At 37.5% G+C, this 23,667-nt stretch overlaps 1 protein-coding gene and 1 pseudogene across 1 annotated transcript in view; one reads left to right on the top strand and one right to left on the bottom strand.

Annotated features, from left to right (window-relative positions):
* The window catches only part of LOC127448088 (histone H2A, sperm-like), a 36,681-nt pseudogene extending 24,938 nt beyond the window's left edge, over nt 1-11,743 (bottom strand).
* LOC127440298 (uncharacterized) overlaps nt 1-23,084 on the top strand; it is a 37,123-nt gene extending 14,039 nt beyond the window's left edge. Inside the window, exons 8-23 of the mRNA XM_051696807.1 lie at nt 40-114; nt 192-269; nt 1,643-1,696; nt 2,163-2,222; nt 2,357-2,427; nt 7,042-7,239; nt 9,621-9,684; nt 11,238-11,324; nt 14,681-14,716; nt 16,814-17,098; nt 19,426-19,695; nt 20,028-20,303; nt 21,633-21,896; nt 22,029-22,277; nt 22,366-22,473; nt 22,596-23,084. Coding sequence (XP_051552767.1) covers nt 40-114; nt 192-269; nt 1,643-1,696; nt 2,163-2,222; nt 2,357-2,427; nt 7,042-7,239; nt 9,621-9,684; nt 11,238-11,324; nt 14,681-14,716; nt 16,814-17,098; nt 19,426-19,695; nt 20,028-20,303; nt 21,633-21,896; nt 22,029-22,277; nt 22,366-22,473; nt 22,596-22,654 — 2,234 coding nt within the window. The 3' untranslated portion in view covers nt 22,655-23,084. The remainder of the gene's footprint in view (nt 1-39; nt 115-191; nt 270-1,642; nt 1,697-2,162; nt 2,223-2,356; nt 2,428-7,041; nt 7,240-9,620; nt 9,685-11,237; nt 11,325-14,680; nt 14,717-16,813; nt 17,099-19,425; nt 19,696-20,027; nt 20,304-21,632; nt 21,897-22,028; nt 22,278-22,365; nt 22,474-22,595) is intronic.
* Nucleotides 23,085-23,667: the final 583 nt, after the last annotated feature.

Below are 23,667 nucleotides of genomic sequence, written 5' to 3'. Positions count from 1 at the left end.
TTTTTTTTTTTAATTGTATTTATTTAATTATTTTTTCAGATAATGCCATGCCCGTGGCAAATAATGTGATATATTCAGAAGTCAGAACAAAAGTGAAGAAATTCAAAAGTAAAGGTGAGAAACTGTTTTTCCTAAAGTCGGATGTTCCTGTATGATCTAAATTATTTCACTGATTTTCTGTTCTGTTTCAGACGTTGAGACTGCAGGACCCGCCGATTTGACTTTCGCCCAGATCAATATACACAACACAAAGAAAGCCAAGGGCAAAGGTCAAAACTCAACAAACTGTATCTAAACACAACAGTCTGAATGTTATAAAATCTTTAATCTCAAACTAAGGGTCTGTTCCTAAATTTAGTGATTCACCTCGCTGTCTCCTGCCTACATAGGCAGCTGTCTTCTATGTCAGTATCTTTACTGAAACGATTCCTCATAAGAGAGTGATTTGGGACACTCTACACAGGCAGCAGCTCCGCGCATCATTTCAATAGTGCTCCTCACACGCAACGCACGGGACACTCGACTCGCAACTGATCTCAATACAGCTGACGCAAGAGAAACGACACGATCCTCTAATGAGGATAAATACACACAGCACACACACATTGTGGGTAAAATAGTCGTTTTGTGTCATATTAAACTGTTATTTATCGATACTTTTCTGTAGATTTTAAGTATATTTATAATCAGAATTCTTCTCGCTTTGTCCGCCATCTTGAATTTATTTTTCCGCCAAGCTCATCACGGTGCATTCTGGGATCACCTACACGGGGAAGGATACATACAATGATACATTAGAATTTGGCCAAAACTAGATATCTTAAGAGGCAGCATAATTGAAAGAGGTATTAGGGAGGCCAGCAGGGGGTGCTCACCCTGTAGTCTGTGTGGGTCCTAATGCCACAGTATAGTGACGGGGACAATATTCTGTAAAAAGACACCATCTTTCGGATGAGATGTTAAACTGAGGTCCTGACTCTCTGTGCTCATTAAAAATCCCAGGGCACTTCTCATAAAGAGTAGGGGTGTAACCCTGGTGTCCTGGCCAAATTCCCCCCATTGGCCCTTCTCAGTCATGACCTCCTAATAATCCCCATCCATTAACTGGCTCTATAACTCTGTTCTCTCCTCTCCACCAATAGCTGGTGTGTGGTGGGTGTACTGGTGCACTATGGCTGCCGTCACATCATCCAGGTGGATGCTGCACACTAGTGGTGGTTGAGGAGAGTCCCCCTATACTATGTAAAGCATTTTGAGTGCTTAGAAAAACGCTATACAAATGTAAGGAATAATAATAATGATGATAATAATAATAATAATAATTAACATATTTACCTTTTGGAACAGCCTTTACGTCGGGAGCACGCCTATGATGTCTTAAAATGGTGCTTCTGCAGGACACTCACTAGGTTTTGGAACAGATCCTACTGTATATCAGAGTTTAACAAGTTGTTTGGCTTGGATTTTAATAAGCCGATATAATAGCTCTAAAGCCATCATTTATAATTATATAATATTGGGGAGCAAAATAACAGTCTCTTTATTGAGTTAACATATTAAAGGTTATCGATTGTACCGATCAAACAACAGAACAACAACAGTAATGTTTGAGACTGTTATTTTCTGTTATTTTCTATGATAGATGCTGGAAAAAGAGATGTTTTAACTGAAATGAAAACTAAGGACAATCAAAGATGTAAGTCATAATAAATAAGCCCTTTAATGTTATAATTTAATATCATATAAAGTATGTAAATATTACAGGTCACATCTGATGTTAAATAAAATACACAAATCTGTCAGTAATAGAAATGTTTAAATTAGTCTCATTTAAATATACTTAATATTTATAATTAATGCAAAATAAAATATAGTTGCTTTTAACTGTATTTTTTTAAACATTATTTTTGTTTACTACATTTTAAAGTTTTATACTCCTCAAGTTTAATGAAATAATTCACATTTATATTACTCAGTTCAGATGGGAATTTGTCCTGTAAATCTTAAAGAGTAGATTTATAAATATATAAATATAGATATATTCATATTGTTTTGAGTGTGTAAGGTTTTGGATCTGCTGTATCATAGATTATGAATTATTATTGATATGTATAATGAGTATGGTGTTATGTTGTTTATGACTCTCTGTTGTTCACTATCAGGGAAAAGCAGTGAGTGTGGAGACACTGTTTACTCTGATCTGAAGCAGAACACAGACAGAGGTGAGAGAAACACACATATAATATCACCATTCAAAAGAGACATCACAATTACAGTTCAAATGATGCACGGTGAATGTGCCAAATACAGATGAAGCTTTTTACTTTTATTATTATTATTCATTTGTGCCTTTTAGGTGACAGTGCTGGAGTCCATGCAACTTATGCTCAAGATTTTAATCACCAAAAGAAAAAAACCCGGAAGTATTGATCAAGTTCAACTATTTTAAAATACACACATTTACATGTAGAAGAAACGCTGAAATCAATCAATGATCAGCTCATTAATTAAAAAAGACACCTGACAAGATAAAACTGGATTTAGATGAGATTTTGAAATGAGATGTTTTTTATCCAGTCTTGACGTCAACATGTAATGAGAGAATGATGTTAAACATCATTTACATGCAAAAGTTCTGATCATTTTTCTTGTATTTTGTGTCGGGAAGTTTGTACACAAACCTTCTGCTTTTTATTATGCGCTTATTTTAAATGTGTGTTTAATAGTGGAACATTTATTGTAGTTGGGAACACACTTTCTTGTTTAAGCTCAGAATTTGCACTCTTTCATGTAAACTGTAAACTAACTCTTAAATTATAAACCTGTGTATGTGTGTTTCTATGTTTCTATAATGTCATTGTACACTATATTGCCAAAAGTATTCGCTCATCTGCCTTTAGACGCATATGAACTTAAGTGACATCCCATTCTTAATCCATAGGGTTTAATATGACGTCGGCCCACCCTTTGCAGCTATAACAGCTTCAACTCTTCTGGGAAGGCTTTCCACAAGGTTTAGGAGTGTGTTTATGGGAATTTTTGACCATTCTTCCAGAAGCGCATTTGTGAGGTCAGACACTGATGTTGGACGAGAAGGCCTGGCTCGCAGTCTTCACTCTAATTCATCCCAAAGGTGCTCTATCGGGTTGAGGTCAGGACTCTGTGCAGGCCAGTCAAGTTCTTCCACACCAAACTCGCTCATCCATGTCTTTATGGACCTTGCTTTGTGCACTGGTGCACAGTCATGTTGGAACAGGAAGGGGCCATCCCCAAACTGTTCCCACAAAGTTGGGAGCATGGAATTGTCCAAAATCTCTTGGTATGCTGAAGCATTCAGAATTCCTTTCACTGGAACTAAGGGGCCAAGCCCAGCTCCTGAAAAACAACCCCGCACCATAATCCCCCCTCCACCAAACTTCACAGTTGGCACAATGCAGTCAGACAAGTACCGTTCTCCTGGCAACCGCCAAACCCAGACTCGTCCATCAGATTGCCAGATGGAGAAGCGTGGTTCGTCACTCCAGAGAACGCGTCTCCACTGCTCTAGAGTCCAGTGGCGGCGTGCTTTACACCACTGCATCCGACGCTTTGCATTGCACTTGGTGATGTATGGCTTGGATGCAGCTGCTTGGCCATGGAAACCCATTCCATGAAGCTCTCTACGCACTGTTCTTGAGCTAATCTGAAGGCCACATGAACTTTGGAGGTCTGTAGCGGTTGACTCTGCAGAAAGTTGGCGACCTCTGCGCACTATGCGCCTCAGCATCCGCTGACCCCGCTCTGTCATTTTACGTGGCCTACCACTTCGTGGCTGAGTTGCTGTCATTCCCAATCGCTTCCACTTTGTTATAATACCACTGACAGTTGACTGTGGAATATTTAGTAGCGAGGAAATTTCACGACTGGACTTGTTGCACAGGTGGCATCCTATCACAGTACCACGCTGGAATTCACTGAGCTCCTGAGAGCGGCCCATTCTTTCACAAATGTTTATAGAAGCAGTCTGCATGCTAGGTGCTTCATTTTATACACCTGTGGCCATGGAAGTGATTGGAACACCTGAATTCAATTATTTGGATGGGTGAGCGAATACTTTTGGCAATATAGTGTATATATATTCATGTTTAAATTAATTACACTGCAAGTAGTACATTTTCTGTCTGTGTTCTGCAGTGTCTCAAAGTTTCAAGAATCACTTTAACTGCAATATCAGTTATATTTTCATCAGTTAAACACAGTCTTCCTGTCTGTATTGAAGATGTGCCAGTATTTATGAGGAGGATTTTGCCAAGAGAATAAGACTTTTATTTAAGGTTTATTTTTCATATGATTTTGGATCAGTTGATTGTTTTTGTTTGATCAGTTTCTCAGATTTTCTGTCATTTTGATGTAAAATAAAAACATAAACAAAGCTGATGTTCTTCTCATGAGCATTTATCACACTTAAAAGAGTTCACCACGGGACAATTTTTAACCCTGGGTTAACATAATCTGGGGCTATATTGTTTTATATGCATACTCATACTTTACACAGGATTTGTAATTGACACTTATTGCTGTTGCACATTATCTAGAATTAAAAACAGTGATAACCCCCTTTAAGAATCACAGGTGTGAAATCTTGCAGAACCCAGTTTAAAAGTAGCCAGAACAGGTAAGATTACTTCAGGTAAATGTTAGTATGTTTTGGGCGGGGAGTCGATTCCAAAACTAATTAATTCTTTGATTCTGAGGTGTTGGGAATCGAGACAAATGCAAAGCTGATTGCATTTTTTTTTTTTTTTTTTTAATACACGTTTTGTCCTTATGACAATGGAGCCGTTTGCTCTCACAACATCACAAGAGTCAATCTAATTGATTCTAAATTATTCTGATTTACTCAATTCTTCATTCAGGTTGGAAACTGTATTAAAGGAATATTCTGGATTCAACACAAGTTAAGATCAGTCGACAGCATTTGTGGCATAATGTTGATAACCACAAAAAATTATTCTGACTCGTCCCTCCTCTAGTAAAAAAAAAAAAAAAAAAAGAGTAATAATCGAAGTTACAGTGAGACATTTACAATGGAAGTGAATGGGGCCAATGTTTTTTTTTACATTAAAATACTTTTTTTTTTTTTTAACTTGCATAGTTTTCCATTAAATTTGACCAGATTATTATCAAAACACAAATACTATTTACTCTAGCATAACTGGATGATATTGTATCTTTCATATAGCCTACACAATGTGTTTTAATTGACAAGTATGTCTTTTTGTGGTTTGACAGTTTAAATGAAGCCTGTTCAAGTCTACATAAAGAGAAATTGCATAATAAACGTCCCCATTTTTAACGGTACAGATTACACAGGTACACCAGTTTCATACACTAACCTGCAAAATCATCAACTTCTTTTTGATCATTCTTGAAGTACAAAACTTTCGTAACTTTTGTGTGTATGGTGATTAGATCCTCAACTTTGGACTGCAATCTGTAGTGCATCGACACTTCCTGTGTGTGATACCTGTGCCCTGTGTTATTTCACCCTCTTGCGGTCTCCTTAAGCTATTATGCCAGACTACATAAATCAGCGGCCACTTGACAGTGAATTGGAAAACACATAAATAAGACTCCTAATTTGAATGTCAGCTATTAATGCCTCAAAAACATAAAGAAAATAATGTGCCGATCAATGATCAATATTTTATGACATTACTAGTTTTTTAACACTAGGCTATTTAACACAACATTTCACATCTTACAGCATTAAACACAATTTAAACAAATATATATTATGGATGATTTACTAAGAAAAACTGTGCAAACAGTTCAATAGCTACACATGCAAATATGTTGGACACACCCTCCAAAAGGATGTTTATGTGTGTGGAAATTGCACCAATAGCAGGCTCACTTACACTACGGCTCTCATTAAATAATATTTTATTTTCATTCAACATAATAGTTATTTTTAATAAATATATGCATTAAAGGATTATACATTGTCATTATAAATCCCTGCTATTTAGCAAGTGTACGAGTTGTTGAAGAGAATCATTATATGACATTTTTCTATTAAAATGTTTCAGACAGATTGTGGAGCAGATTGTGTTATTTCATAACTCAGAAAGAAGAAAATACAGTATTATGTACACAATAATCCATTGGGTCACTGATGTATCCTACAGTGAAATCTGCATTTGAAACCGCACGTATTTAAACCATGGCAAAGTTGCTTCTCAGAGAAACACAATATCTGGCCAGTTAAAAACAATATCTTGGGTATCTATTGTAATAGGTTATTTTTAACTTTGGAGTTATAAAGCATGATTATCAGTATATTATCAGTTATGGTTTTGAGTTTTAAAATAATTTGATATCACATTAATCTGTGTCAGTGTTTTTCTATGCATTCTCTGATTTCTCAGTTTTTCCACAATGGCCTCATGATGACACAAGGATTAAGAGGGGGAAAATGAAGTGTAGCCCACATGGGTAGGCCTAAAGAGTAAAAATAGGAAACATAAATGTCCAAGGACATTGTTGAAAGACTCATGAATATTATAAGGAATACTGTAAGTTAGTGTTTTTAGACCGCATGTTAAAAGTAATATATGGTCATGTCATCAAACAGCTTTTCATAAAGATTAGGCTCTAACTATTATTGGGGACAGGTCCGACTAAGCTTTTTCTCTTTTTGAGCTCCTGCTTTTAGGAAGGTTTAGACAGATTTGATTTAGGACAGATCGTTTTGGGAAGACTGTTCCCTGAAGTCATAAGGACTGAACAGCTGAAACAGGAATAGAAACATAGCATGTACTGTATTATAAATATATAGGTATTATTTGTTGCCTTACAACCTAAGATTGTAATGAAAATTAAGTTGATTCTGATAAACTCATTAGATGCACAGTCACTATTATTAGACTTTAATCCATTTCAAATAAAAGCATCTTTAAAATATAGTAGAAGTTGTTAACTGTCTGTAAAAAGAAATTGGCCAATATTCCAGTTAGTTTGTATTTTAATATTTAAGTTGATTTTTAAGTCCTGAAGCAGGTTCATCCTGACACCGGTGTCTCCTCCAAGGCGATGGGAATCATGAACTCTTTCGTCAACGACATCTTCGAGCGCATCGGTGGTGAAGCGTCTCGTCTCGCTCACTACAACAAGTGCTCCACCATCACATCGAGAGAGATCCAGACCGCCGTGCGTCTGCTGCTGCCCGCTGAACTGGACAAACACACCGTGTCTGAGGCACAAAGACAGTCACCAAATATAAACTCCAGATGAAAGTAAATAAGACAGAAATAGATTATCATTGTATACCATCCTGAGACCCAGCAATTTATTCTTATTTAAATTTATCTTACTCTATGCTTGCCACAGTAATAAATATTTTTATCCACACTAAATGCACTTAATATTTAACAATATAAAAAGAAAATAAATAATAATAATAATAATAATAATAATACTGCATCATACTGTATTATAATGAAAAACTGGACAACAACGAATAATTGTTGGGTTATAATAATAATAAATTATAATAATAATAATAAATAAACAACTGATTTCCAAAATGTTAGTGAATGAAGTAGTCTTCTAGGATCCTTTCTTCGGTGCGTATTTCACTGTTTCCGCCTTACTTTCACACTCGAGACAAACAATGAGCAGCAACCGGAAGTTCACGTGTATTCTTAAACTCATTTATGCTCATTTCAAACGGGTCAAATGGCTCTCTGTGATTGTGTGTCTTTATGGGTCAACCCCTGAAATGATTTCATTGGACACATTCAGATTTCTTCGAACTTCAGAACAGCCAATCAGGAGCTTCTAAATGTTAGTCCCGCCCATCGCCTCGTGATTGACAACTACCATCACCAACATGATTCAGTTCCTTTATTCCTCTTACTTCCTCTTCCGCTCTTTATTATTTTCTGTATTATTCTGATTGACAAAATTAACCGTTTAATCATCGACTCTTTAGTGTGAGAAGATGTGTGGCTCTTAAAAGAGCGTTTAGTTTCTCCAGAATAAAGTCGTTTATCCTCTGAATCCGTACAGAGTTCATCTCTGTCGTTTCAGCTCGTACACAACGTCCATGACAGTGACGGTCTTTCTCTTGACGTGACGTCATCACGGATAACGTTCTCCAGAAACATCTTCAACACACCCCGAGTCTCCTCATAGATCACGACGAGCGAGACGACGAATAACGAGTTTGATGATTCACTGAATATTATCACGCAAAACTTTACTATTCACTCGAAAGTGACGCGACAAACAGAGAGGATATTTACATTCGCCTACAGGACCTAGTAGAAACACATCACTGAAGGAGGAGCCAAAGTCACGTCACGTGTTTATGTCTTGCTCACAGGAGTTTATTTCACTCGAATTATTAGTTTTTTCTTTTCTTTTGAGAATATATTAAAATCTCAATGTTTAAAATATACATTAATATATATAAAATAATAGCAAAAGTGAACTTGATGAATCCACTGGACACACAAGAGTAAAGTCATATAACTTCTGATATCACCTATAATAAAATCAGACCGGAAATGATCTGTCAGCGGGATTGAAGTGACTCTTAAAAGAGCTTTAGTAGTAAGCTGCTTCCTCGGGGCTTTTCCACCGGTGGATTTATGAGCGGTCTGTTTGATTCTTGCCGTGACTTCAACAATCTCTTCTCTGTTCTTCACAAGAAATGCAGATGCTCGTTACACCGCTGCTTTTTAAAGGCTAGTTCGAGCACGCGCTCTGTGTGGGGAGGGTGAAGAGGCTTGTGATTGGCTGATATGGACGTCTACGCATCACAGTTGACCAATGACTGTACGGATCGTCTTTTCAAACAAGCGGCGGCAGTTTCCCGCTCAAGATCTTTTGTTCAGTTCATCTCTGTGCGCATGTCACAAATGCTGCACATTCATTTCAGTAAATTTCATACTCATGTAGTTTCATTTATTTGTTTTGAATAATTAATAGTCTTATGATTAGTAATTACAAATACATGTATAATAGTTAATATGATCAGTTACTATTAATAATTACACGCTTATGAAAAGATTGATTTTATATTTCAGTAGAAGAACATGACTCTTATAGTTCAAGGGTGTGACTCTTGAGCCTGGGTAGCTCAGTGGTAGAATATGTTGACTACCACCCCTGGAGTTCACTAGCTTGCTAGTTCAAATCCCAGGTTGTGCTGAGTGACTCCAGCCAGGTCTCCTAAGCAACCAAATTGGCCTGGTTGCTGGGGAGGGTAAGTAGGGTTTGTTCTCATTGTGGTGAGTTGAGTGTGGTTGCTGTGGTGGATGGTGTGAAGCCTCCACATGTGCTATGTCTCAGTGGCAATGTGCTCAACAAGCCATGTGATAAGATGTGTGGGTTGACTGTCTCAGATGCAGAGGCAACTGGGATTCATCCTCTGCCACCTGGACTGAGGTGAATCACTATGTGACCACAAGGACTTAAAAGCACATTGGGCATTCCCAATGTTTTTTATTCCAAATAAAAAAAAAAAAAGAGCCTTTGGGTTTATATGAATCAGACTTTAGTCTGTGCAGCAGCACAGCCTGAGCAATGGTCACTCCACCCAAGAGTTTGTTCAACTACTTGTTGTTCTGCAGATGCAGATGATGGGGAATGATGCAAGTCTTCTTGTCCTGAGCAGCCAACTCCATAATCTCAGTGGTGAGATAAACAGGAGCACCAGCACTTAAAATGTGTGATATTTATTCACATTTATGTTTGCACCTTTTTTCACATATCTCAGCTAAGCTGGGGTCAGAATGCAGGGTCAGCCATGATACAGCACCCCTGGAGCAGATAGGGTCAAGAGCCTTGCTCAAGGGCCCAACAGTGGTATCTTGGTAGTGCTGGGGTTTGAACCCCCAACCTTCTGATCAGTAAACCACTGAGCCACCACTGCCCCAATACACAGAGCACATCGCTCTTGTTTTACAGCAGGTTTTACCTCTGCTGCTCATTTTTGATTTGAGGTCACAAATGCAACGTCATCATAAGAAATAATACATCGACGCGTACTGTTCGCAGTATTTAAATGAGCCCGTCTGTGGCCTATTGTTTAAAGTCTGCAAAACTTTCTAACCAATCACTGCACTTCCCTCCAAACGAGCCAGGTGTGAAAACGCTCTAAATCTTATTCACTCTTATTGTTGGAATTTGGCTTTTTTTTTTTTTTTTTTGAAAGGGAATGGGAGGGTTATGGACCTGACGAGAGGTGTTGGGTCCCGGCTCGGGACATCTTGGACCACGCCCTCATTGATTAGTTTCACCTCTGTGGGGATGGGCACTGTCACAGTTCTGTAAGCCTGCAGGTTTATTCTGTTTGTTTTGTCCCTCATGTTTCACAAGTGCTCGACTGGCATAACGGCATTTCCATGGGAACGTTCATTGTTCTCAGGGTGGCACCGATCATGCCACTGATTAGCTGGTTGAGCAACACCTGTTCCTGCCTGATTTCACTCCCTGCTTATGCCCTCATGTTTCTCTGTTTCTTTGCCAGATGATTATACTAAGTTGAGTACTAACCTCTCTCTCTCGCTGGTCCTGTCTTGTCACTCTGTTGGTTGCCCGCATTGTTCAGGTTGTGGTTTGCCTTCCAGTCTTCGCTGAGTTTCAGCCTGGTAATCCACAGAAGAATTCCGGTCTATGTCTGCGTGCCGGGGATCAACACTTCTGCTGGTACTTGCATTGTCTGCTGGACATCACTCACATTACCTAACTTCTCCGGAGGATTCTTCCAAGCTTCTCCTGACTTCCACAACGCACACACTCCGCTGAGTAACACACTACTCACTACTCTCTGCACGGTTGCACATTATTGACTTTATACATATTATTGTGAATAAATATTTTGGATCTGTTTCCCCTGCTCCTGGGTCATTCTGTTCAACATCTACACATCACACATTTTAACTAAACCGAAGTACACATTTGACACTTAGTCTTTTCTCACTCATTGAATTTGGCTTTTTCTTTTTTTTTTTTTTTTTTTGGAAAGGCATGTAAAGTCAGTCACTCAACCTTCAGAAAGTTTCTTGAGCATTTCATTGCTGCACATATTTTCACTGGATCTGTTGCTATGTTAATTAATGTCTAAAAATTTTTTTTATTTTTATTTTCTAGTAATTGCATGTATTGTTTTGCCTTGTTGTCGATTTATCGTTATCACTATCTTCCCTTCACATGTGACTTTAAACATTCTCACTCTGTTTTCACAGCTTTTCTGTTTGTGTTTGTTTCCAGGAACACAGAACATGTTGTGTTAGCAGATCTGGTACAGCAGTTTCACACTGTTGTCTTGATGGGTCAGACTTTCAGCATCTTCTTTAACTCCCTTAAACACTCTGATACTGAGAGAGTTTAAGAGACTGTTATGGTTCAGCTCTGCTTTAGATGAGAAATGAACATGTTTTAATTCTTACTGTGAATCACAGACAGTCTGAATTTAATTCACTTCAGAGTCACTTTTGTGTCTGATTCAGTCGACATGATTTGCATGTGTGTGTTTAGATGTTCATGTTCAAGTCTTTACTCAAATTAAAGAGGAACACAGCTTCAACAGCTTGAATGCACTAAAAGAGAAGTTAAATATCGTACTTTTTGGTCTGCATGCACTGGTCTGTAGACACTTGTCTTTCTGCACCCCTTTTCTTTCTGTCTCTGAAGTGTGAAATGATGTTTGAACACAGGAAGTGTTTGGTTTAGACACACAGCACTGTTAAAACAGTTCATTAATGTGACAGTATGGAGTCCAGTGTGCTGCCTCTTATACTCTGTGAGTATTTTATTATATTCTATATTATCTTGTGTGTGTGTGTGTGTGTGTGTGTGTGTGTGTGTGTGTGTGTGTGTGTGTGTGTGTGTGTGTTAGGAAATATATTCTGCTGAAGATAAAACAAATGATTGTGATGTGGGTGCACAGGTCTATACTGTAGATTTACTGTCTCAGTGTTCATGTATTCTTTATTCTGTTCATATATATATATAATGTTTTGTGTTATAGTGATGATGAGAGTGAAGACTGCAGTTATTACTGTGTGTTACAGAACAAATGCATCTGTCTGTGTTCATGTGAAAGATGATGGACTTGTGTACATGTTGTAACTGATGTCTTTCGTCTCTTCATATTTTATATACTTGTATCTTATTTTATTGTAATAATCTTTGGATTGTGTGTTGAATCAGACATATTTCTGTTTTCGTGAGTTGGTGTTGTATGTGTTGTATCTTTAAATAGACTCTCTCCATCTTGAGCTCTCAGATCACTCTCAACTTCTCTATTAATCTTCGGTCTGTCTGTTGTTCTTATTGAACATGTTTGAGTAATGTGCAGGAGGCCCTATTGCTGTAATATTGTCTTCATTATCTGGCTGAGAGACTATAAGCAGAAACTTTACAAAAAGTTGTGAAATTTGACTTAAATAAGTCATATAATTATTAAAGTGATTTTCAAACCATACTGGTCAAAAGTTTTGTTATAAAATATTTGTTGATTCTTCAAACTATTTTCCTGTAATGTGCGAATAAAGGGGACAGGAGGACCAGGGGCGGGCCGTGGCATTGGTGTCATGGCCATGGGGCCACACGAGAGGAGTTTTTTTTGTTTTTGTTAGAAGTGTGCCCTCTTGTGACGACTGTGTGCCCTTCTACCCCTGTGTTGAGCAAAATGAGCCACTAACACCCGTACATTACTGATAAATGGTTGCATACAGGGGTGTAGACCACTCACATTTAATGTAATTTTAACGGTGCTGTCTTTATTTTCACACATTCATAAATTGAAGATTATGATTTGTGCATTGTATAAGTATTGTCTTTTGGGTTTCACTCTTTCATTGCACTGGCTTTCTCTTCTTGTTGAACTCAAAAGCTGGAATAATGCTGAAATACACATATGAGAGATAGCAGAAGACTGTCCTTATGATGCACATTTTGCGAGAGAATGGAACAGATTTGTGACAGCATGCACAAATTCTCAAGAAAACGCAAAAGCATTTGCTAAATTTATTTTCGCCACTACCTTGACCCTTTAGGGGCTCCGTAGAAGACAGACTCTTGACATGAACTAATCATTTCTGTTTCCTTTACAGATCATATGTGTCCTGCATCAAATGAACGAATCACTTTATGAGACTACTCGTTCTTTCGAGTCATTTAAACGTTTTGTTGAAAATTAATGATTCGTTCAAGAACGACTCATCTGTCGCTTGAGTGCCCTGTATGTCTGTTTGTAAAAAGATCGCCAGATTGTTTTTCAGCTAGAAAAATCAATAATGTAATTACACTTTTAAAAGTATGTTCCCCAACTCTGTGAATTGTTGAATAGAACAGCTGTTTCATCAAACTTGAACTTGCCACGCATTGTCATTTTCAGCTGAAAATGTTGAATGTATCGAGAAAATCAAATAGGCTATACTACATATCAGGGAAATTTAAACTAACATGACTGATGAATATACACCATGATGGGAATTTTACAACTGGGTCCGTCAGATAATTGTAGTGCAACCTCTGTATGGGAACTGAAAAGCTGGAACTTTCATATCAATGGAAAAAAATAAAATAAAATAAATTAATAAATGTAACAAGCACAAAATGGCAAAAGAGCATTGGTCAATAGAATTTGATCTTCAGTAAAAGTACCCGGGCTCTGCAGGAAGACCGGAAAGTGGGAGGTGTAGTATAAAAATGAAAAATGTTATGGCATCTTTTCTGTTTTAATTTTTCAGCCATTATTAAACGTATTAATGTTACTATTCTTTAAATGTATAAAGGGGGGCGACAATCTAAAATCTGGCCTAAGATGCCAACAGAGTCTGGGCCGGCCCTGACAATGACAACAAACTGAAATATTAGGCTGTTTCTTTTCAATGCTTTTACATATTAAGATAATGGAATTGTATTTATTTTTGATTATTAATTTAACAACATACAGTAGGTATTCTGTTTTGTGACACTAGTAAGCAGGTGCACCTCTAATGTCAGATCTGTTATTGAGTCCTGCAGTCTGCTCTCTCTTCTCACTTATTTTTGAGTGTGAAACATATAGTGGGGGGCAGTGGTGGCTCAGCAGTTAAGGCTTTGGGTTACTGATCAGAAGGTTGGGGGTTCAAGCCCTAGCACCACCAAAATGCCACTGTTGGGCCCTTGAGCAAGGCCTTTGACCCTATCTGCTCCAGGGGCACCATATCATGGCTGACTCTGACCTCAGCTTAGCTGGGATATGTGGGAAAAAAAAGAATTTCACTGTATATGTGCAAATGTATAATGTGTGATAATTATAATTAATTATTCTGAATATAGGCATATACATGATACTGTAATGCCACGTGTCAACAAACCAAAACTCTTTGTTTCATCCTCACATGACAGTTTTGGCTCAATGCAAACAGAACTTGATTCACTCCATCTGTGAATTCACTTCTAAATTCACCTGTGAGTCCTGCAGATGTGTGTTTGATGAGGTTACACACTGAATCTCCAACATCAGTCGACTGATGAATCCACATAGAAATGAGTGAAAACTATCTTAAGAAGAAGAAAATTAAACACTTATTTGAACTACAATAAACTTTAGACATAAACACTTAGTTTCAGTTTTTAATTTGTATTGAATTGTGAATTAATGGAAATGTTTTTTGTTTGTATTTTTTACTTTCAGTGCTGATGTCTAACAGCTACTCTGAACATACTCCAGGTAATGCATAATTCATAAATTGTTGATTTCCAATGTTTTCTTGACTGATTTGAAGTGTATTGAATTATTTATAATATTTGTGTTGTCACATCTTCACACACTGCATGATGGTCTGAGACCAGGTTGTGTCTGTGTTTAGTTTCTCATGCAGCAAAACCCTTTGCCATCATTTATTTCATTAATCTATGCATCATTCAACCAAACAAACAATAATGCAATTTGATGTCTAGTTACACATTCATTTTAACCCTCCTATTATTAACCCTAATTTTTTTTAATTGAATAAAAATGGTTTAAATTATCTGAGCAGTACGAGACTCCATTTGCCATCTGAACATACAAAAAAAGACTAACAGGTTGTAAAAAAAACAAAACAAAAAAAAAAAACGACACCTTTTGTATTCGCGGTCAAAATTGACCGACCATTGAAAATGAATGGGAAACATATAATGTGTAATTTATATAGGCTCACAATAAGAATATAAAAGCTAATTAATTTGAAAAGCATAAAAATCCGTATATCCATTCATGTGTGGAAAGACTCGTCACACAATAAATGCTTTAAAGTGAGAATCTGCAAACAGTATTTTTTATTTTTATTTTTTTTTGTGTTTCTCAGCATCATTGTGTCAGAGATGTTACTTTACTCACAGCTGATTGGTTCAGAATCTGTATGTGATCTGTAACCCAGATAAAACTTGCTCTGGAGCAGGTTAGCCATTGACATAAGTTGCTATAGTGATGAACACCCGTTAAACTGACCCGCCTTCTTGAGACAGAAAAAACAGAGTTTGCTCAAACTAAACTTAAACTTACCTGGGTAGCCACAGAAACCGGCTTCCTGCAACAAGCCTCACTGAGAGGTTTGTTTGTTTGTTTGTTTGTTTATCTTCATGCAGTTTAAAGTGAACTCAGTATTTTATTGTATTTTTTTATATGTCATGTTGAGCCCTATTCGGACAGCAATTGTTTCTCAGGGTGACGTCTGTAAAAGTTCATTTTAATGGCTCCTCTGTGATAAAACTCATGTGTTCAGATGACAATTAAATCACAGGAGACGAGTGAGACTGTTTGTCGATCACATGATTGCAGTTGCACTTGTTATATGTAAAATTCATCAATGCACAAACTGTGTCCTCTGTATTTGTGTTTAAATATGTTTGGAATAACGCTAAAGTGAAAATAAATGTTTAAATCATGAGGGAACCGCGCTGCAAAGTGCTGCGGACATTTACAGTGTACATTTTCACATACGGAGCAAGACAAAATTCTTGTGAAGAGCAATTAAACGAATCAAGAATCTGTAGAGACAAGACTGTTTATCAACGCAGACAAATAAATCTGTCAATGGGGGTACATGTTTCATCACCCGCATCACCTCAGTTGCACCTCTAGCTCATTCTCTCCTAATCGCACACAAGCAGAGATAGAAGACCACATATCAAGAACAGTAAAGATGATTCAAATGAAATATATTGTACCGATAAAAAGAGAAATAAGAACAACTAACAGCAGTTACTGCCATACTAATATACAAGAGTATTTAACATCTTTACATAAAAATCCATCTTTACCAGTCAGATTATTTCACCAAATATATGATTCTATGTAATTCCCACCACTGTTCTTCTTGAGATATCTTCTTCTAATCATAATGGTGGTCCTGATTTAGGTAACTGGAAAGTGCTGGAAAAGTGCTTGAATTTCACTCTATGAGATTCCTCTGTTAAAACAGTCACTCAGTAAAATAATCTATAAATCAAACAATGTGTTATTTTTGTGCCTATTTTCATGCATTTCAATTCCAAAACTAATTTCCATCAAACTGAATTGCGTAATAATAGTAATAATAATAATAATAATAATGATAATAGTAATAATAATAATAATAATAATAATAAAATAAAACAGGAATATATATTAGTTTAATTAATCAAGTTTGAAAGAGATTACTTAATTAAATTTGATGAAAATGTGTGGGGAAATTTTTTTTTTTTTGAGTGATATGAGCAGAAAGAGAGTGTGTATTAAACTGTAGATGCTGCAGGTGTGTGTTGTGTAAAGTGATAGTTGTGTGTTTGTTTCTGGTTCTTACAGAGATTCCTAAACCTGTTCTTACTGTAAATCCTAAAACATCACCGATATTCAGAGGAGAGACTGTCACTCTCACATGTGACGTACAGATGACAAAAGTGACAGACTGGACATATGGATGGTTTTGTGATGGTGTTGATGTTCAACACTCTAATGAGAAAGAGATCAAGATTACTGCAGTATACAGCTGTAAATGCAAGTGTTACGCTATCAGCACATCTACACAAATCAGCACAACTACACTAATCACCTCTTACTGGAGTGATGAAGTGTCATTTACTGTCATCGGTGAGTGATCATCTGTTATATTATAATCATATGCATCAGTCAGCAGATACACAGTTTTCCTGAGCAACTACTGGGCGACACCATGATGATTATAATTGCCTGTTTTGTGTTTCTGGTCTCGAGACACAATGTAAAAACTACCGAAACGAGCGATTCTGTGTGTGTGTGTGTGTGAGGGAGAGTGTGTGTGTGTGTGTGTGTGCGTGTGTGTGTGTGTGTGTGTGTGTGAGAGAGAGAGAGAGAGTGTGTGTGTGTGTGTGTGTGTGTGTATGTGAGAGAGAGAGAGTGTGTGTATGTGTCTGTGAGTGTGTGTGTGTGTGTATGTGTGTGTGTGTGTGTGTGTGTGTATGTGAGAGAGAGAGAGTGTGTGTATGTGTCTGTGAGTGTGTGTGTGTGTGTATGTGTGTGTGTGTGTGTATGTGAGAGAGAGAGAGAGAGTGTGTGTATGTGTCTGTGAGTGTGTGTGTGTGTGTATGTGTGTGTGTGTGTGTGTGTGTGTATGTGAGAGAGAGAGAGTGTGTGTATGTGTCTGTGAGTGTGTGTGTGTGTGTATGTGTGTGTGTGTGTGTGTGTGTGTATGTGAGAGAGAGAGAGTGTGTGTATGTGAGAGAGAGAGAGTGTGTGTATGTGTGTGTGTGTGTGTGTGTGTGTGTGTATGTGAGAGAGAGAGAGTGTGTGTATGTGTCTGTGAGTGTGTGTGTGTGTGTATGTGTGTGTGTGTGTGTGTGTGTATGTGAGAGAGAGAGAGTGTGTGTATGTGTCTGTGAGTGTGTGTGTGTGTGTATGTGTGTGTGTGTGTGTGTGTGTGTATGTGAGAGAGAGAGAGTGTGTGTATGTGTCTGTGAGTGTGTGTGTGTGTGTATGTGTGTGTGTGTGTGTGTGTGTGTGTATGTGAGAGAGAGAGAGTGTGTGTATGTGTCTGTGAGTGTGTGTGTGTGTGTATGTGTGTGTGTGTGTGTGTGTGTGTATGTGAGAGAGAGAGAGTGTGTGTATGTGTCTGTGAGTGTGTGTGTGTATGTGAGAGAGAGAGAGTGTGTGTATGTGTCTGTGAGTGTGTGTGTGTGTGTATGTGTGTGTGTGTGTGTGTGTGTGTGTGTATGTGAGAGAGAGAGAGTGTGTGTATGTGTCTGTGAGTGTGTGTGTGTGTATGTGTGTGTGTGTGTGTGTGTGTGTATGTGAGAGAGAGAGAGTGTGTGTATGTGTCTGTGAGTGTGTGTGTGTGTATGTGTGTGTGTGTGTGTGTGTGTGTGTATGTGAGAGAGAGAGAGTGTGTGTATGTGTCTGTGAGTGTGTGTGTGTGTGTATGTGTGTGTGTGTGTGTGTGTGTGTGTGTGTGTATGTGAGAGAGAGAGAGTGTGTGTATGTGTCTGTGAGTGTGTGTGTGTGTGTGTGTGTGTGTGTTTTGGGATGACTGTTGCTGTGCGAGGACTAGTCAGAAACTTCACTAGGTTTTCTTCCTCAGAGAAACAATTTATTTTTTTTAATAACACAAAAATGAAAATAATATAATGATGAAATGTATAGTTGTCTCTTACAGTTACAAGGCTGTTAAGGGACAAATCGTTAGCCTCATTTGACAGTGCAATTAATAAGTAGTAGTTACACATACATGAAGCAGAATACATCTTGCTGTTGAAGTGCTGATGTTGACTGAGGCTGTTTTACTTATTTTTTTTTAAATGTCCATTTCAATATTCTAATAAATCTCCTCATCAAGACAAGTGCACACCTACACAACATTTGTCTCTAAAGCATCGAGGTAATTACATCCAAAAGTTACAATCTCATGGGCTGATCGTAATTAACTTCTTATCAGTGATTGGTCAGTTTACATGTCAATCAATACTTCTTGTCAAGAGTGAATGAAGACACTGTTTGATGTGCAGCGAGGAGAATAGCGGTTCTAATAAGGATTATTTTTTACTGTGTGAATGAAAACTCTGTGATTAGTACATGTTTTTAGGTTATAAAAATATTCAGGGCTTTTGCTGAAACATCTGGGGCTTAAGCCTGCATCTCGACTCTGTAAACTATCGGCACTTTAAAGTCACATGTTTTAGAAAATGTTTACAAATGTAATACTTTAAACATTACATTACCCGTTAAGAATATACACCGATGTGAGTGAAAACACTGGAGACCGGAAATTAAAAACAGGCGAATCGTGAAACACTTCTGCGTTCAGGAAAAAGGTGGATATGTGTGTTGTTGTACTTATTACATTTATTTGAATGGATTCAGTTCTTCAGGATCTTCAGATTAACTGATTACAGTCTAATTCTTGTATTATTTTAAAATAGATGAATATTTACTTGTGTTTTATACAGAGAGACCAAAACTTGTAGTGACTGTAAATCCAGATCATCATGTGTTCAGAGGAGAGACAGTCACTCTCACATGTGACATACAGAGAGAAACACACACTGAGTGGAGATACAGCTGGTTTAAAGATGGTTTAGTCAATCCAGTCAGCACTGAGAGAGTGTACAGAATCACATCTGACAAATCTCACAGTGGTAAATACAGCTGTAGAGGAGAGAAAATCAGTGACTCACAGAGATCAGACATCAGTGATGCTGTTACACTGACTGTATCAGGTGAGTGTTCACATTCAACTCTGTAGATAAACTCTGTTAAATAAATAAACTCTGTTAAATAAATAAACTCTGTTGATTCCTTTATTGAAGATGAAAAGAATGAATGATGCGCAGATTAACTGAGAAGCAACTGATGAAGACTGATTCTTAACTGATTGTTAAAGTCTTTGTCACTGAACTGTCTCATATACTCACAGATAAACCAACACCAGCTGTGATTGTGTCGCCCCAGAGTTCAGTGTTCACTGGAGACACAGTTACTCTGAGCTGTAAGTTCATAAACTCAGCAGGTGAACTCTTTTTATTAATGACGCAAATGTTCTTCACCACAGACTCAAAGCTCAATCCTGAACTCACATCAGATACTGCAGGAGCTGCACTGACAGGAAACACGGTGACTCTGATCTGTCACATGACTCAGACCGCTGGATGGGACTTTTACTGGTACAAACACACACAGAACTCTGAGAAAAAGAAGACAGAAACAAACTCCTACAGAGTCCATATTGATTCAGTGTCTGATGGAGGTCAGTACTGGTGTAGAGCTGGAAGAGGAGAACCAGTTTACTACACAAACTACAGTGATGCACTGTGGGTCAATGTCACAGGTGAGATTGAACATACTGTATACTTCTTTTTTACCAGTGACTGTGTTTGTAAATTGTGTTTGCACTAAGAGATCCTAAAGACAATGTGACCATAAAGCCTGATTTGCTGCTCCTCACACATATGCTCCTCTAAAAACGTGATTTTCTGTCACTCTGTACAATTAATGATGTGAGCCTCTTATAAACCTGATCATAGGTGACATCTTTCTGTTCTGAAAATATCAGGCTTGGAAACTCAACCTCTGAGAATACAAAGTAAATCTGATAGATCATCCTAAAAAAAAACAAAAAACAATCCTAGACATGTTTTACAATTATGTTGTATGTAGTTGTCAAATGTATCTGTTCCACCGCAACTTTGCATGATGTTTATTTTAGATGCAAGAGTGTAGCCAGGAAATTACTTTTTTGGTGGGCCACAATAAAAATGGATGGGCCAAGTTTTCATCCCCAGAGAAGTGGCACATTCAGAAAGTTCTTTCACACTTTCAGAAATCAGAATTCATGCATTTTTGAACTATCTTATATATTAGAAGTCAAAGAATAATCTCTAATATTTTTGGTTAGGTCACTGTTTAGATGTATTTAGCTCAAACATTCACAATAGTCCTATTTGGACGGGACTCATTTTCCCTGAGGAGGTCAGAGAAATTTGTGTTTCACAGACGTACTTTGTGATTTTAATCCCGTCTGAATTTGACAAGTTTGTGTTTTTCTCACACAACTTCTGTACAAATTTCAGAGTAAATTACTTACTGTTTTTCGGGTAACTCAAGGGTCCTCTGAGAAATCTAATCCCGTCCGAATGGAAAAATAAAACAAATAAAATTATAAAAGAGAGCCATATTGCGGGTACCTTGTTGAGCGCGTTACCGCGGAGACATAGTGTGTGTGGAGGCCCACTCTATTCTCCACGGCATCCACGCACAACTCACCACTCGCCCCACCGAGAGCGAGAACCACATTACAGTGACCACAAGGAGGTTACCCCATGTTTAGGCTTCTGTCCGGTGCGGCTGCGAACCACCCCTGCTCCCCTCATCAGTTTTGTAAAGCTATCTTTGTAACTCTATCGTAATACCTGATTTGTATTTGTGTTTAACATGATTAATAATACTCTTGTGCTCTTTTGGTGAGGTTTCTTAATGCCCAATTTTGCTCCATTTCATTAAAAACTCGGAAGCTGAAATCCTGACCAGATCTTGATCAACATGATCACTCCTATCCTGGAGTCTTTGCACTGGCTCCTTGTCAGTTTTCATGTAGATTTTTCACCTATAAGTTTCTACAGGGATTTATCTTGCAGTATTTGTTTGAACTTCATTTCAGCTCAACGTCCCTCAGTGTCTCTGATCATCAGTCCCAGCAGAAGTCAACACTTCTCATCTCACTCTCTCTCTCTGAACTGTGAGGATCACAATAACTCTACTGGATGGACAGTGAGAAGAAACACAGACAGTGAGAGAATGAAAGATTGTTCATCTACAGGATCTACATGTAAAATCAGCTCCCTTAAAACATCTGACACTGGAGTGTACTGGTGTCAGTCTCAATCTGGAGAAAACGGTCAACAAATTAAAATCACAGTACATGGTGAGTCTATATAACACCAGATATAGTGTAATGATACTTAAAACAGAGCTGAATGTGTTAGTTTAAGCATTTTAATATTCTGTGATATCTTAAACTTCTTCCAGCTCTTTGTCCATTTCCTCTGTTGTGTAGATGGTGATGTGATTCTGGAGAGTTCTGTTCATCCTGTGATTGAGGGAGATACTCTGACTCTACACTGTTTACATCGATCTACAAACTCCTCAATCCTCACAGCTGATTTCTATAAAGATGGATCACTCCTCCAGAAACAGACGACAGGAGAGATGAGCATCCCTACTGTCTCAAAGTCACATGAGGGTTTCTACTCCTGCAAACACGGAGAGAGAGGACAGTCACCCGAGAGCTGGATCTCAGTCACAGGTGAGAGTTTATTCTCTCTTTTCTATTCATTCATGTGCACTTGTTCAGATATTCTCAATCATCATGTGTTTGTGTGTCTCTTTTTCACATTCATCAGATCAGATTTCTGTCTTACACACTCTCAGTTCTCTTCTGGCAGTTTGTCCATATCTGATCGTGACAGTCGTGCTGGTTTTTAAATGCTACAGAGCGAGAGGTAAAAGAGATCAATATAATCAACAGATGAAATGTTTGTTCACAAAGACAATAACAGCAGAGGAAACAATATGAACGTCTAGTTCAATGACATGTTTATAATATTGTTTTTGTATTTTATAGTTTCATCTGTTGAAGATCAAAGTCAGTATGCAGTAACAGAGGAAGAAACTTCAATCTGAATCTCTTTAAAAATGTTCAGAAGACTTTTTTTTTACATTCCTGTTAAATTACATAACTTTTATTTTATCATAAATGTTTCATTCTTTTTTTAATTACTTTATTTTGTTTGTCAATATATATAATACATTTGAAATACAGTATTACATAACCTTAAAATACATAAGTTTATGTTTTTATGTGCTGTTATCTGGGCTTTGTGATGTTTGTCTGTTCTTAATTCTGATCTTTAAACATTAGTTTCATGTTCTAGATTGCATTTAACTTTTTGTTGTTCAAATAATTAGTAGGATAATATATACTTTTGTTTTATTATGTGGATTTGTGTGTAATCTTGTTTCTTAAAATTAATTAAGTGTGCCCTTGGGTGAGCTCTTTTGGTCCATACAGTGCAATTGAATGGGTGCCAAAATTTTGAAAAGTCAACATAAAAGTAATCCATAAGACTCCAGTGTTTTAATCCATGTCTTCAGAAGTGATATGATAGGTGTGGGTGAGAAACAGATCAATATTTAACTCCTTTTTTTCTTGAAATTCTTCTCCCTGCCCAGTAGGGGGCGATATGCATGAAGTATGTGAATCACCAAAAACACAAGAAGGAGAATGTGAAAGTTAAAGTGGAGACTGACTGAGCAGGGAGGAAAATTTATAGTAAAAAATGACTTAAATATTTATCTGTTTCTCACCCACACCTATAATATCACTTCAGAAGACATGGATTAAAACACTGGAGTCTTATGGATTACTTTTATGCTGACTTGTGTGGTTTTTGGAGCTTTAAAATGTTGGCACCCATTCAATTGTATTGTTTGGAACTACAGAGCTGAAATATTCTTCTAAAAATCTTAATTTGTGTTTTGCAGAATAAAGTCATACACATCTGGGATGGCAAATTATGAGAGAATTTTCATTTTTGGGTGAACTATCCTTTTAAGAGCGATTTATACTTCTGTGTCGAACCTACGGCATAGCCTGACATGCATCTCTTCTAAAATGTAACTGCACGCTGCGTCGA

The sequence above is a fragment of the Myxocyprinus asiaticus genome, chromosome 1 (assembly GCF_019703515.2).
Source record: "Myxocyprinus asiaticus isolate MX2 ecotype Aquarium Trade chromosome 1, UBuf_Myxa_2, whole genome shotgun sequence".
Lineage (NCBI taxonomy): Eukaryota > Metazoa > Chordata > Actinopteri > Cypriniformes > Catostomidae > Myxocyprinus > Myxocyprinus asiaticus.
This window is presented reverse-complemented; position numbering and strand designations above follow the sequence as displayed.